The sequence below is a fragment of the Heliconius melpomene genome, chromosome 11 (genome assembly GCF_056956725.1).
Source record: "Heliconius melpomene rosina isolate 202511_hmr_F chromosome 11, ASM5695672v1, whole genome shotgun sequence".
In the NCBI taxonomy this organism is placed as follows: domain Eukaryota; kingdom Metazoa; phylum Arthropoda; class Insecta; order Lepidoptera; family Nymphalidae; genus Heliconius; species Heliconius melpomene.
In genome coordinates this window covers 9,564,351-9,579,600 of record NC_140399.1, presented here as the reverse complement: position 1 = coordinate 9,579,600, position 15,250 = coordinate 9,564,351, and the positions used below count along the sequence as shown (strand labels likewise).

General features: G+C 32.8%; 1 protein-coding gene and 3 long non-coding RNA genes across 4 annotated transcripts; 2 read left to right on the top strand and 2 right to left on the bottom strand.

The window, feature by feature from the left end:
* Positions 1-167: 167 nt before the first annotated feature.
* LOC146534800 (seminal metalloprotease 1-like) lies at positions 168-14,892 on the bottom strand. The gene is made up of 7 exons (XM_085193723.1): positions 14,625-14,892; positions 13,579-13,859; positions 12,999-13,211; positions 7,344-7,453; positions 6,915-7,125; positions 1,333-1,469; positions 168-860 (listed from the first exon to the last, which is right to left on the bottom strand). The coding sequence occupies exons 2-7, from the start codon at positions 13,796-13,798 to the stop codon at positions 651-653; spliced, it is 1,101 nt and encodes a 366-aa protein (XP_085049849.1). The 5' UTR covers positions 13,799-13,859; positions 14,625-14,892; the 3' UTR covers positions 168-650.
* On the top strand, positions 8,115-8,823 carry LOC146534803 (uncharacterized). The gene is made up of 2 exons (XR_014878471.1): positions 8,115-8,355; positions 8,637-8,823. It is a non-coding gene; the product is annotated as an uncharacterized LOC146534803 (long non-coding RNA).
* Positions 8,787-9,730, bottom strand: LOC146534802 (uncharacterized). Its single transcript, XR_014878470.1, has 3 exons — positions 9,597-9,730; positions 9,249-9,392; positions 8,787-9,090 (listed from the first exon to the last, which is right to left on the bottom strand). It is a non-coding gene; the product is annotated as an uncharacterized LOC146534802 (long non-coding RNA).
* LOC146534801 (uncharacterized) lies at positions 10,266-11,163 on the top strand. The gene is made up of 3 exons (XR_014878473.1): positions 10,266-10,398; positions 10,604-10,747; positions 10,905-11,163. It is a non-coding gene; the product is annotated as an uncharacterized LOC146534801 (long non-coding RNA).
* Positions 14,893-15,250: the final 358 nt, after the last annotated feature.

Here is a 15,250-nt window from a genome sequence, read left to right as displayed (position 1 = left end):
CCCCCATGTATGTTAGCCGATTTTCAGTTGTTCGGCAGATATTTGGGAATTTGTGATTTTTTTTTTTTGGATTCTTGAAGAAAATTGGCAAATACGTAGGTCTTTTGTGTAATGCAATATTTCAAAAGTATCGGCTTATAAATCTTGGAAATAACAAGGAAACAAAATTAAATTTTAAATAAGCAATTTTATTTCTAAAACGTTCATGGGGTGTAGCGAAAAAAAATTACTGGTGATTTCTTTTCAGATTCAATTTTAAAAAGTACTAATATTAGTATACAATAATGTCTGAAAGTTTCATAGGCGCAGCTCAATGACAACATGTTAAAAAATGTACTCAAATCATGAAACAGTAAAAAATTTTTATTCTAATTACGAGAATTGACTACGTTTAAATTGATTTTTTACCATATTTACATGAGTATTTGCACTTTTTACCGGTGTACTAAGACCAGACAATTTACAAAGTACAAATATTTTGATATAGCACAGGAGGTAAATAGGCTAATGCACTTAGGTGATGATTAATTAATATTAATCATTAATAGAAAAATTTACAAGTAATTTTGTCGTACCTTCTATTTTGAAAACTACTAAAATTAATGTTTTATTAAATAACAAAGCTGTAGTGTCATACACTATCTTTTTATCTATATAGCGTCATCAGCCGAGTATCTAATACTACTACTACTATTATTTTCTCCAGTCACAATGTCTGGAGTTATCTCTCCTGGTTCAGGAATACTTGGTCGTTTGACGCCATCACGGTTCCACGCTCCAGGGCAGTTGTAATGTCTTCTTAGTCTTAGCCAATCGTTGTCAGTAACTCGGTCAATTTGCCCCATAGTTCCAACGAAAGGCTAGTGGTAATGTAAATATATATTAATATATAATTATGTAGTTCAACTTTTAACGAATAATGATGATACGTTATTTGATGAAGTTTTCATGACTTCCAAATGACGCACAGTAATATATCGCGTAGTAGGGAAAGCAGAGAGACCCTAGCAATCCATTGTCAATAGACACCTTTTCCATTAAGATAATTCCGATCCACAAGTTCCACCGAATTCGAGAGGCATTGCGTGCTTTGTGGCGGAACTCAACGCCAGTGCTTCGTCACCATTCACCACGTGCATTTTATTTCTTCGAGTGGAAATCAAACCCACAATCTGTCTCATTTACAGTCGCACGCTTGTGTCTCTTATGCACCACGACTGGCTTCACTACCTACCATTATTTCATTGCACCGTAACTAAAATAAGGTAGTTCATAATGTCTGTATTTTTAAAATATACTTTTTCACTCTTATAAAAATATATATCGTCTTACCTTAAGAGGTACAATGGTAGGTTGTCCATTTTTGCTACAAGCGTGAGAACTGTAGTGCATGCAGCTGGTGTGCTCATAGGGTAGGCCAAGATTGCTCACGACATCATTGCCGTATTTATTGAAATTGTGGGCCTTGCCTATAAAAAACAACGATATATGTATCTTAAAAAAAGACACAATTTATAAAGCTATGTTGTCTTTTAAATAATAAGCTATATCAACTAAATATGGTTTTTAAAACATAGATATATACATAGCTTCACGCTTTATTCGTTGCAGGGTTGTCAGAGTGAACATAGCGCTACGGTCTCTACATACCTCTTCAATGATATTTATATATATGACGGCGCGATGCTATGTATTAGTTTTAATTATAATTTCGCAATTATTACATTTCGATTTTAATTGATTAATGTAATGGATTATATTAGAAGAATATTTTAAATGGAGCGGGTAACCCCGAATAGGGTAGTAGGTGTAGCCACGAAGAATAGCAGACGTCATTGGTTGACAGCTATGGCGTGAGTTGTGCACCAATTAACCTATTGGCTCCTAATCTATTGTAATTTTATAAATCTTGTGATATTTATTGTAAAACTGTTGTGTAAACGAGAAATAAGACATTGTAGAACATAAGTGCGACTTTTATTTAAACATCTCCGTTGCTATAACGCCCACAAATGAATAGTAACAGCCAAGACCGCTTTGAGGCCCCTTCTGATGCTTCTACATCAGAAGTGGGATTACCAGCAACTAATGAGGAACAAAATACAGGATAAAGTGTTAAAATTTGACAAGATGTGAAAATTGTAAAAAAATGTGAAGTTGAAAATTTATTTTTGACATGCAGAAACAAAATTTTACGGGAGCCATTAGTATCTGACATTTAAAAAAAAGTTACGAAAGTTTAATTCTGATGCTGCAGACCACGACGTTCTCACTTGGTGTGACATATGTTTATAAGAAAAACTTATTTATGGCAGTGATTTCATAATTACAATGAGCAAGGCACAAAAAGAGTTAAGAGAGAATTTGACAAATCCGAGATTGATTGCAATTATAAAGGAAAGTATTAAAAAATAAGTTAAGTATTCGTGACAGTAAGAATATCGCTTCTGATTTAATGCGGAACTCAAGTTCTCGCAGGATTCAGTTGACATAGTTAATGAATAATTTGTCAGCATTGGTGGAAATCTTGCCGAGAAGATAAAAAAAATAGGTCTCCTAATATTAGTGGAAAACCACAAGGAGATAACATCAAATTGTCGTTCGTTTTACTTGATACTGATGAAATTGAAGTTGTAAGAATTATAGATTCGTTAAAATCTAACTGTGATTTTGGTGTAAGGGGTAATGAACACAAACTATTCGAAAGCTATCTCACGGATAGAATTCAAAGCACTAAAATAGAAGAATATATCAGCATAAACCTTCCTATCATATATGGCATTCCACAGGGAAGTATATTGGGACCAACACTATTTTAATATTGAATTTACCTATAAACTTTTGAAAAATTGTGTCTTTTACTGATGACACCGTTTTACTAGTAAAAGGAGAACCTGGGAAAAAGCCTTTTATAATGCTCAGGTACTCAAGGGATCGGCGTCATCTTGATTTGCCCAATCTAATTTTTCCCGGACTTAAATGGCCACAATTTAAATATCTGTTCTTAGCTAGATTTGATACTGTTGAGACTCCAGCTGCAATTGATGGCGATTACACAATGGTGGTCCAAGGGAAGACGAGTGTTTATCTGCGTATGTCGGGCGCAGCTTATTACACTGTTCAGAAATATTTAGAGGATAAACATGTATGAAAATAATGTCTATTGAATGTCATGCAGGATGCCAGCTAAGATTATTACCAAATTAATGATGTTATAAATGATAACACGCCTTGGGAATGAAATGCTCGCTTCAGTCTCTTTCAAAGAAAGAGAGGACATCCGATTAGTGAGAAGACTACTCCGACTATGGAAGTGAAAAAGCCACTAATAGAATCATCACAGCGATGCTATAACTGTGACAAGCAGGGTCACGTACTCAGTGATTGTTGTGGCAATAGTGGTTGTAATAGCAATTTCTTATTTACGTTGTGAGTTTTCAGATACTACCTCATCTCTACAGTCTAAGGAAGTTGGTGTGCATATGAAGGTGATTACTCCAACTTGCTTCACGTGTGGTGAATGCGGCCACATCGCAATGTGCTGCATTAGTATGGATACCAAGGCAAGCGATGAACGGGTTGAACGATGGGTGAATGTTTGCTCCATTCAACTAGCTATGGATCAGTTCTTAGATGAATCTGGTGAGAAGTTTTCATTTTGTTTTGGTTCTGTTGCCGAATGCTCTTTAATAAAGTCAGCTCTGTCGAGATAAATAATAATAAGTTATGGCAAGATGCACTACCTGACAATCAGCTAGCTATTAGCGCAGCTATTATGAGTAGGATAACCAGAGCGAGTCCTTTAGAATTGTTAGTAGTAAAGGTTTCTATGCCTCTAAACTTAATGTAATTAACCACGGATGAATTTGATTTGAATCTTATTATCGAGCAATCGACACGAGCAAAAGAAGCTAATGCTTCTTCTGAGAAGGTTTAGTTTGATAAACGTAAAGCAAAGTTAAAGAATTAAGTAGGTGATTATGTGCTGTAACCAAACCAAGCTCGACCCAAAATTTTAAAAACTTTTAAAAGAGCCCGTAAGTCCGTAGTAATTGGCTTTCAATTCTAGTAGCACGTAGTAGTGCCGGAGATTGCAAGCAACTAAATAAAGTCAGAATGTGCCGATGATGGCCATGTTAAATAGTTACATACCCTTTTACCCTGTAGTAGCCTGTGTGGCTAAGACAAACAAACAAAGCTAAAACAAACAAAACAAACACAAAAAAATAAACAAAAAAAAAAAAAAGAAAAACTAGCCTTTGTGGCAACGACTAGCCCTTGTGGCAACGACTAGACTTTGGGGCAACGACTAGCCTTTGTGGCAACGACTAGCCCTTGTGGCAACGACTAGCCTGTGTGGCGACGAGTAGCCTGTGTGGCGACGAGTGGCCTGTGTGGCGACGAGTAGCCTGTGTGGCGACGAGTGGCCTGTGTGGCGATGAGTGGCCTGTGTGGCAACGAGTAGCCTGTGTGGTGACGAGTAGCCTGTGTGGCAGCAGCTGGCCTGTGTGGCAGCAGCTAGCCTGTGTGGCAGCAGCTGGCCTGTGTGGCAGCAGCTGGCCTGTGTGGCAGCAGCTGGCCTGTGTGGCAGCACCTGGCCTGTGTGGCAGCACCTGGCCTGTGTGGCAACAGCTGGCCTGTGTGGCAGCAGCTGGCCTCTGTGGCAGCAGCTAGCCTGTGTGGCAATGACTAGCCTGTGTGGCAAGTATTAGCCTGTGTGGCAATGGCTAGCCTGTGTGGCAAAAAGTAGCCTGTGTGGCAATGACTGGCCTGTGTGGCAACTACTAACCGTTGTGGCAATGACTTGTCTGTGTGACTGTTAACCTATGTGGTATTGACTAACGGATGTGACATTTGTAAGATTGTTATGTTTGCCTTATACGAAACATTTCGTAGTATTTGTAATAAAATTGTAATCACTATGAGTTCACTGTTACATCCACTAAGGGGAGATATTGTGTGGTCAGGAAGACCGAACGGGACGTATTGCAAAGCACTATGTTTATTGTTCACAGATTGAACCCATGCACACGAGGGCGTGTGACGATGCAGGACGGCCGTGACGGCGCGATGCTATGTATTAGTTTTAATTATAATTTCGCAATTATTACATTTCGATTTTAATTGATTAATGTAATGGATTATATTAGAAGAATATTTTAAATGGAGCGGGTAACCCCGAATAGGGTAGTAGGTGTAGCCACGAAGAATAGCAGACGTCATTGGTTGACAGCTATGGCGTGAGTTGTGCACCAATTAACCTATTGGCTCCTAATCTATTGTAATTTTATAAATCTTGTGATATTTATTGTAAAACTGTTGTGTAAACGAGAAATAAGACATTGTAGAACATAAGTGCGACTTTTATTTAAACATCTCCGTTGCTATAACGCCCACAAATGAATAGTAACAGCCAAGACCGCTTTGAGGCCCCTTCTGATGCTTCTACATATATATACAGGATGTCCCAGGAGTCAACGATTAAACGAAAACAGGTGATAGACCAAGTCGTGACAGTTATGAGAAAAATATAAAAAAAAATCTGTGTCATGTATTTTTCATATTATATTGATTTAAAAAAATATCGGAAAAACCGACAGCCTGTGATGATTTTTCAAATCCTAAGACTACAAATATTACTCTTTTTTCATTTTTTTTCTGTAATATAATCATGAGTAACCCTTCTATGAATTACAGTTTAAGATTGAAATATACCTGCATCGATTTTCAATAAAATGTGGTGTTTTTGCCAAACATTAAATTCAAAATATTTACTACATCCAACTTTAACCGACTGTACTGTAAAAAAAATGTACTACACTGTTTTTGCAAGTAACTTTAAAAGTTTGGCACATTTAATCTGGATTCCGAAATGGTGTACCATTATAATCATACTTGCTGGATTACTTCTTCGTTGAAGAGAGCAAAAACCGAAATACACGACAATCGGGATGACGTTCAGAGTTTTGGTATCTTTTCCGATACATTCTAGCTGCAGCATTAGCATTACATAACCACTCTCCATGAATGAAATGCATATTGGCAATGTGTTAAAGACCGAATATATGGCCTGCGAGAGCCCGGACTCGAGCACTATCCTTATAAGTCCTGGGCCAGCCCCTAATGCAGGATGCAGGTATATTTCAATCTTAAACTATAATTCATAGAAGGGTTACTCACGATTACATTACAGAAAAAAAATGAAAAAAGAGTAATATTTGTAGTCTTAGGACTTGAAAAATCATCACAGGTGTCGGTTTTTCCGATTTTTTTAAATCAATATAATATCAAAAATACTTGACACAGATTTTTTTTTATATTTTTCTCATAACTGTCACGACTTGGTCTATCACCTGTTTTCGTTTTATCGTTGACTCCTGGGACACCCTGTATATAAATGACAATTCCAATCAATATATATATAGGGTGGAATTGTCAGCACCACTTTAAATGAAACTACAGTTTTAACTACTCTATAAAAGCTTAACATAATTCAGAAAAACACTATTTCCCAAAAATGAAAAAGTATTTTTTTCAAACAAAATAAATAATAAAATTATCGTTTTAAAAACACCATTAGTCGAGTATAACATAAACACGTACACACCTGTCAAAGCGGCAACGTCGCATGTATGTGTGCGTCACACGAAATAGGTATCGGTATGGATAAAAATCGTGAAATGAAAAAAATCCTACGTCCAAACTGTTGAGGTACCTTGATTAATTTCTTTAGTTCTGGGTTTGAAATATTTTACCCTATATGCAGTTTCAGTAAAAGGAGCGCTGCCTCTTCCACCCTGTATAACGTTTTAGCACATAATAGCAGAAATATAAAAATATATTTTAAGCGTAATATATTTTAACCGTCTACCTATGGCGATTTAATGTAAGAGATTTCAAAAATTACGTCTTACCATCTTGAATATTTTGCAATTCGATGCGAACAAAGTCATCTCTATTATAAGTGGACTGCATGTGGTAAAAGCCGAGGACATGAAGCCATTCGTGGACGATCACGGTGGTTTGAAGACATCCTTGACCAGGGTTGCTTCGGGCCAAATTTATTGTGTGCTCACCACGAGTGCGCGTAAAGCCGACACTTGAGTGGCATCCTTCAGATCGTCCCTATTTTAAAATAAAATACTTTTAAATATGATGTTTTTGCACGTTTTGCAGAAAAGGTCCCTCGAGATAATAAAAAAACATGTTTTAACTTTCACAAAATAAAAAAAGACTCTTTGCTCTATGTGATGATCATTTTTATCGGTGTATTTTTTTGTATAATGAAATAATGCACAATTGAAACTCACAAATATTACAAAAAAAAATTAACAATGACTTACAGTAATTAAGACATAGTTAGGCTCGTTGCCGTTGCGAGGACGGAATCTCACGCAGGAATTACGCTCAATCAAACTCATAGCATCCCTAATGGCCAACATTTGCTTTGAACCTAAAAAATATCTACTATTTTTATTATCACATTTATAATAAACTAGCGGCCTGCCAGCGGCTTCGCCTGCTTGAACTATATGATTATTCATTTACGCCCAATGTTAATAATCAATCCTTATCCAAATATCAATCCATTTTTTGAGTTTAGCTTGCCAATAACCTATCGAAGTACTTCATTTTCAATCTTTATTTTCAATCTATCGTTGGGAGGGCTAACTGGAGATTAAGAGGGAACTTTGTATGAAAATGACAGCTCGTGCGTGCCAATAAACGATCTGTCCATTTTGACATTACGTTGGATAGCAAACATGATAGCTAATTGCGATCCGACATACGCCCGAAATTAATAATGTATCTCCGATCTCCAGTTAACGTCCATCTTGGAATGTTCGACATATCTATCCAATCTCTAACCTGCATGCCAATAACCATTCCGGATAATGTCAACTTATCATCAAAAGTGGATTGCAGGGCCCTCCCTGCGGTAACGACAGTTTCGTTTTACGTATCTTTTTTTAATTAACAAAATCCTAATATATATGCTAAATTAAATTTAAAATTAATTATTATTACTTATAAAAGTCCTATAAAAACTATTTTTAATAAAATAATAAACCTTTAAGTCCCAAAACATTAAAAAAGAATAAAAATTAATAATATTAAAACACTTTTCAAAACTTAATGCAATATGCTTAGGTGTGTACAATGGAACTTGAACATGTCATTTTGACAGCATATGTTTTTATAATATAATAATTAATTGTTAGTTTTAAGATACTTTATTCCTAACCCATTTTCATGTATAAATTATTAAACATAACTTGGAACGCCATAAAATTACAACTAAACTGAACTAAAGATAATTATTTTAATTTCATTAATGGAGTCCGGCATAGTAAGGTAAGTGTCGTATGTATTCATAATTTTGTTTATTAAGTTTAAATATACATGCGAAAAATTATATAAAGGCGTTAACCTCTATAGAATTTTTGAATTCATTATAATATTAATATCATTTTGCTTGGCTATTTCAATTTTATATTGTTTATTGCTACATTGGATAACAAACAATAAAATTTGAGATTAAGTGCAAGATTATTATTTTAACTTATATTGATGAATGCTTTATTGAACAATGAACTAATAAATACTTTTTACTATTTATATTTACTATTTTTCAGTAAAAACAAAACAGTGATTGCAAGAAATTCACTAAATATTTTGTAGCTTATAAGAAATGTATGGAGAATAAAGCTGATAAAATTACTAAACATGGAGCAAGCTAGAATTAAGAAATAAAAAATATTTATATAAAGAGACAAATAGAAAAATAGGTTACATTTTTTTAATAATAAAAAAATTACAATACACATTGTTTTCCTTATTCACCCCCAAAAACAAGTAAAACTATGATTAACTAACAATCTTCTCACTTAAGTAATTAATAAATATAAAATATTTGAATAATTATTCATCTTATAAAACAATTATTTACGTCCTTTCTGTGATATCTTATATTGCAGCGCTGTCCTCATTATCTATCATGTCATGAAGGTATTTCCATTCCTGGTACTTCCTCCAAATTAAGATATCTGCTAATGGAGTGCCATAATATGAAATTATCTTGCAAATGTTCTAAAAATATAAAATTTCTATATTAGGTATATAATTCAAGAATATTAATAAGTTTAATACTATTTACACATCATACTAATAAATTATAATAAGATTTTTTTTTATATGGTCTGTCCCCTTTTTTCCATACCATAGGTAATATTAGGTTAACATAATACCTTTCTATTATGTTCCTGGTTTCATATATGCTTGCTTGAAGCTTTGCTTTAGTACTTGGATTAAGAACTTGTGTTAATAAATATGGTCTATTTGGTACTTTACTTCCATTGATTACCATAAGGTCTTGCATCACATTTTGCTGCCTATAATAAAATATAAAATATTATTTTACAAATATATGAGATAGTAATTTGGAAAATCAGCAACTGAAATTAATAAGCCCAGAGCTCAAATTAAGAAATGAAATGGTAATTTACTAATTAAACTGAGATTAAGTATACAAAAAAAAGTTTCCATAATTTGCCTGCTTTTGTAAAGAAAACTTTATATAAATTAATAATACTCACATGGCGATTAAACACATAAGTGTTCGAGTGCAATCAATTGCAGCAATAACTCCAGGAAAGGCACCAACTTGATAGAAGTTTTTAGCACTCTCTTGATATATTTTTATATGCTCACTGCATATATTTGTAATTGCTGACACTGACTACATAACACTATCATTACTATCACTCGAAGAAATGTCACTCCACATATTTATTTACTTTAAAAATCAAATATAATATAAATGCAATTTTGCAATCCGGGGATATGATAAAGTAAACCCCAAAATATGTCGGATCGCAATTAGCTGTCATTTTTGCTATCCAACGTAATGTCAAAATGGACAGATCGTTTATTGGCACGCACAAGCTGTAATTTTCATACAAAGTTCCCTCTTCATCTCCAGTTAGTCCTCCCAACGATAGATTGAAGTTAAAGATTGAAAATGAAGTACTGCGATAGGTTATTGGCAAGCTAAACTCAAATAATAGATTGATATTTTAATCTATGGTAGCAATTTATGGATTAGGATCGATTATTAACATTGGGCGATATTTTGGGGTTTACTTTATCATATCCCCGAATTGCAAGATTGCATTTATATTATATTTGATTTTTAAAGTAAGTAAATATGTGGAATGACATTTCTTCGAGTGATAGTAATGATAGTGTTATGTAGTCAGTGTCAGCAATTACAAATATATGCAGTGAACATATAAAAATATATCAAGAGAGTGCTAAAAACTTCTATCAAGTTGGTGCCTTTCCTGCAGTTATTGCTGCAATTGATTGCACTCGCATACCTATGTGTTTAATCGCCATGTGAGTATTATTAAGTTATATAAAGTTTTCTTTACAAAAGCAGGCAAATTATGGAAACTTTTTTTTGTATAAGTCTCAGTTTAACTCAGTTACAAATTACCATATCATTTCTTAATTTGAGCTCTGGGCTTATTAATTTCAGTTGCTGATTTTCCAAATTACTATCTTATATATTTGTAAAATAATATTTTATATTTTATTATAGGCAGCAAAATGTAATGCAAGACATTATGGTAATCAATGGAAGTAAAGTACCAAATAGACCATATTTATTAACACAAGTTCTTAATCCAAGTACTGAAGCAAAGCTGCAAGCAAGCATATATTAAACCAGGAACATAATAGAAAGGTATTATGTTAACCTAATATTACCTATGGTATGGAAAAAAGAGGACGGACCATATAAAAAAAAACTTATTATAATTTATTAGTATGATGTGTAAATAGTATTAAACTTATTAATATTTATGAATTATATACCTAATATACAAATTTTATATTTTTAGAACATCTGCAAGACAATTTCATATTATGGCACTCCATTTGCAGAGATCTTAATTTAGAGGAAGTACCAGGAATGGAAATATCAATTCATGACATGATAGATAATGAGGACAGCGCTGCAATATAAGATATCACAGAAAGGACGTAAATAATTGTTTTATAAGATGAATAATTATTCAAATATTTTATAATTATTAATTACTAAAGTGAGAAGATTGTTAGTTAATCATAGTTTTACTTGTTTTTGGGGGTGTGAATAAGGAAAACAATGTGAATTGTAATTTTTTTATTATTAAAAAAATGTAACCTATTTTTTTATTTGTCTCTTTATATAAATATTTTTTTATTTCTAGCTTGCTCCATGCTTAGTAATTTTATCAGCTTTATCCTCCATACATTTCTTATAAGCTACAAAATATTTAGTGAATTTCTTGCAATCACTGTTTTGTTTTTACTGAAAAAAATAAAGTATTTATTAGTTCATTGTTCAATAAAGCATTCATCAATATAAGTTAAAATAATAATCTTGCACTTAATCTCAAATTTTATTCTTTGTTATCCAATGTAGCAATAAACAATATGAAATTGAAGTAGCCAAGCAAAACGATATTAATATTATTATAAATTCAAAAATTCTATAGAGGCTAACCCCTTTATATAATTTTTCGCATGTATAAATGTATAAACTTAATAAACAAAATTATGAAAACAGGCGATACTTACCTTACTATGCCGGACTCCATTAATTAAATTAAAATAATTATCTTTAGTTCAGTTTAGTTGTAATTTTATGGCGTTTCAAGTTATGCCTAATAATTTATACATGAAAATGGATTAGGAATAAAGTATCTTAAAACTAACAATTAATTATTATATTATAAAAACATATGCTGTCAAAATGACATGTTCGAGTTCCATTGTACGCACCTAAGCATATTGCATTAAGTTTTAAAAAGTGTTTTAATATTATTAATTTTTATTCTTTTTTAATATTTTGGAACTTAAAGATTTATTATTTTATTAAAAATAGTTTTGATAGGACTTTTATAAGTAATAATAATTAATTTTAAATTTAATTTAACATATATATTAGGATTTTGTTAATTTAAAAAAGATACGTAAAACGAAACTATCGTTACCGCAGGGAGGGCCCTGCAATCCACTATTGACATTATCCGAATTGGTTATTGGCAGGTAGGTTAGAGATTGGATAGATATGTCGAACAATACAAGATTGACGTTAACTGGAGATAGGAGATACATTATTAACATTGGGCGTTAATAAGCAGAATTGACTGACAGTCATATGTGGTGATGTCAATAACTAATTTAATTCACTCGTTCAGAAGCAGACTTAAATGTAATGTTATTGATTTGAGTAAGGATTTATAATATTCTTTGTAAAATAACTGTAATCTATATATATATAAAAGGACTTGTCCTCACTGACTGAGGTAAGAAGCACGCACAGCCGTAACCGCTCATGGTAGAAACGTGAAATTTGGACAGATGTTTACTTTCGTAATCTGGACATCCACTAAGAAGGGATTTTGACAAAATTTAACCCTAAAGGGGTGAAGTAGGGGTTGAAAGTTTGTATGGAAAAAAAATTAAATCTGCACCGATTTTTATAAAATTTGAAATTTAGACTCTTAAAAATATTTCATTGAACACATGTTTCGTGGTTTATTAGAAGTCACCCCTAAATAAGTAAGCGAAGCTGCGCGCGTCCGCTAGTGAATGCATATTACAAAAAATCCCTAAATCGAATCGAATAAATGTGATGTGAATGGCCAATTGTGATTTTAAAAAAGTTTTTTAAGTATATCATTAGAATTTTTTGTGTGTTTAGTGTCTTGAAGTTGATTCAAAGTTTTATTATAAATAAAAAGTTCTATCGTAATTTATAAGTTTTTTTAACAACGCTGAACAAAGACTATGTCCAACTGCCCTGGACTTATCCTATGTATACGTGATTAATCCAGTTAAATAGTTTCATTTTAAATGTGTTATAATCACAAAAAGTAAAGATGTAATATTATTATATTTAGGTCATAATTATATTTTCAAATATTAACTATAAACAACTGACTTACTGAATTGATGTTTTTTAAATTCAAATACAACTACGTTTCCAGGCCATCTACTGTCAGGCCAAATATAGGCATTTCTGCCAGCCGCGTAGTCGGTAACGAGGCCTTCTATCTGCCAGTCGTCTAATAAAATGTCACCTTCGAACTTGCCACTGTTCTCCCATACATTTCCTGTGACATTTGATAGCATGCGAGATTCTATACGGTGACCGTTGTCTGTAAACAAATGTTTAAAAAATGTTTTATATAAAGAAAAATAAATGTATCCACCCATCAGCCTTTTAGGGTCCACTGCTGGACATAGGCCTCCCCCAATTCTCGCCACTCCGTCCGGTCCTGCGCCGTTTGAATTCCCGCCAATGTATATATTAAATAAATGTATACATTTATTTACTATATACATTTAATTATCCTACCGAATAATTTTTCTTTTTGCATTACAAAAGGCAAATTGTTTTGTTTTACATTATTTTTAATGTACTACTTATACGTTTTATTAAACTACTAGGACTCAATATACATATGTCAATTGTATGAGGAATTATTATTTTATATTTATTCTAATCAATTTTATCAAACCAACCTTCACGGCTTTGTTCCAAGTATTGTCTATAGGTATCAATTTCCTCCCTCGTCTTGACAACAGGTGGATATCCCACGGTTAGCTCCACCAAACACAACAGCAAACCGAATCGCAACATTTTGAAGTTTATCCAGAAAGTATACACATTTAATATAAGAAATATCTTGATAACTAAATTAACTTCTCCAAAAATATAAAAAAACAAAAATCCCGACTGCATAAATCCAAAAAAAAAATAAGCCCAAGTCTGTCAAGTTTTGAGGTAGCGTGGAAGAATTAAACTGAAATTAAAAACTAATATTAAAGTCTGCGATTCCTTTCAAACTTATTTTGTAGTTTATTTCATACAAAATGAGTGCACACGTGCAACTTCTACACTTGACCAATTAAAGAAAGCGCATATATATTATAATATTAAGTGTATATTTTAAAAATATTACTGCGGCATTGTTCTGTGTAAATAATTGCACTCTGTTAAAAACATCTCAAAAAATATTATTATTGTCACATTTTTTTTAAATGTCGTAGTTATTTTGATATGTTACATTAATTGACTTTTTTCATCCAGCAAGTGGCCGAACTTATCTACATTTTTCAAGAAAATAAACGTTGAACTCCACACGGAAATTGGTAGTACCAACCTAGCTTGATGATGTACTTATACACGGAAGTTATTTATAGTGGATGTGAGGAAACCATATCCTCAAAGCTAGGAATACCTCCCTCAGAAACCATTGCCTCCACTGTGGTCGTGAGCTAGAGGTTAAGAAGGAGTCTTTGAGCCAAAAAGACGTACTAAGAACGTCGTTTTCCAAGGACTTGAGATTGGTTATAGATAACTATCTCCTAGCCAAAATATTGTATGGGAATGAAGTTGAAAAAAAAGAGTACGGAAGGTTGTAATGATTCCTGCACAACTTAGGACAAAGAAAGTTTATCTACACATTCGAGGACGTATAAATAACGACGTAATAAAAAAACTCGCTGAAGATGATCCACCCTTCGCTATAACAGAGCTGAATACTCACCTTCGAACACAAACTCACCTTCGAATTTCACGTGGCTATCCAATGTAAAAAAGTAGCAAATATTTACAAACAACAAGCGCGCGCAGCTAGGGTGACGTGAGGTCTAAATACAGAAATCACTAGTACCATCTACGTGGCAGTCACGAAAACCACAATAATAAATGCAACAACTAGGCTCATTCAACTGACGTACAGATGATCCTTAACTGCTTAAATATGCTTCAACGAGGCTTTATTCAAAAGAAAAGATAATAATTGAATATTTATCGTCATCAATACATTGACACGATCTCTGTTATGCCATCACAAAACATTTCGGTCACGGTATTCTATATCTTTGTCAATGAGATTAGACTTTCTATGATATACATTTACATATGAATTATAACTAAGATGGATTAATAATATTACACTAGTGTATTAGACTTAAATTTATTCCTTTTATAAATAGCAAAAAAAATCTTTCTATCCTATAATAAAATAGCAAAAAAGAAATTATAGAAATCTTCAATCACAACAGCATTGAAGATTTTTATTATAAAACATTTACAACATTACAACACTGTAGGTATGTCTTTTTGAATAACAATAAATAATATATTCTAAATAAATAAATAGAATATTTTCTGAACTATTTGACAGAT

Bases quoted from the DNA above. Each gene is read 5' to 3' on its own strand.
- LOC146534800 (XM_085193723.1), bottom strand. From the start codon at position 13,798: ATGCAGTCGGGATTTTTGTTTTTTTATATTTTTGGAGAAGTTAATTTA. The intron at 7,454-12,998 runs GTAAGTCAGTTG...GATATTTTTTAG, and splicing joins ATTTAAAAAACATCAATTCA to GTTCAAAGCAAATGTTGGCC. The intron at 1,470-6,914 runs GTAAGACGTAAT...TGTTTTTTATAG, and splicing joins ATTGCAAAATATTCAAGATG to GCAAGGCCCACAATTTCAAT.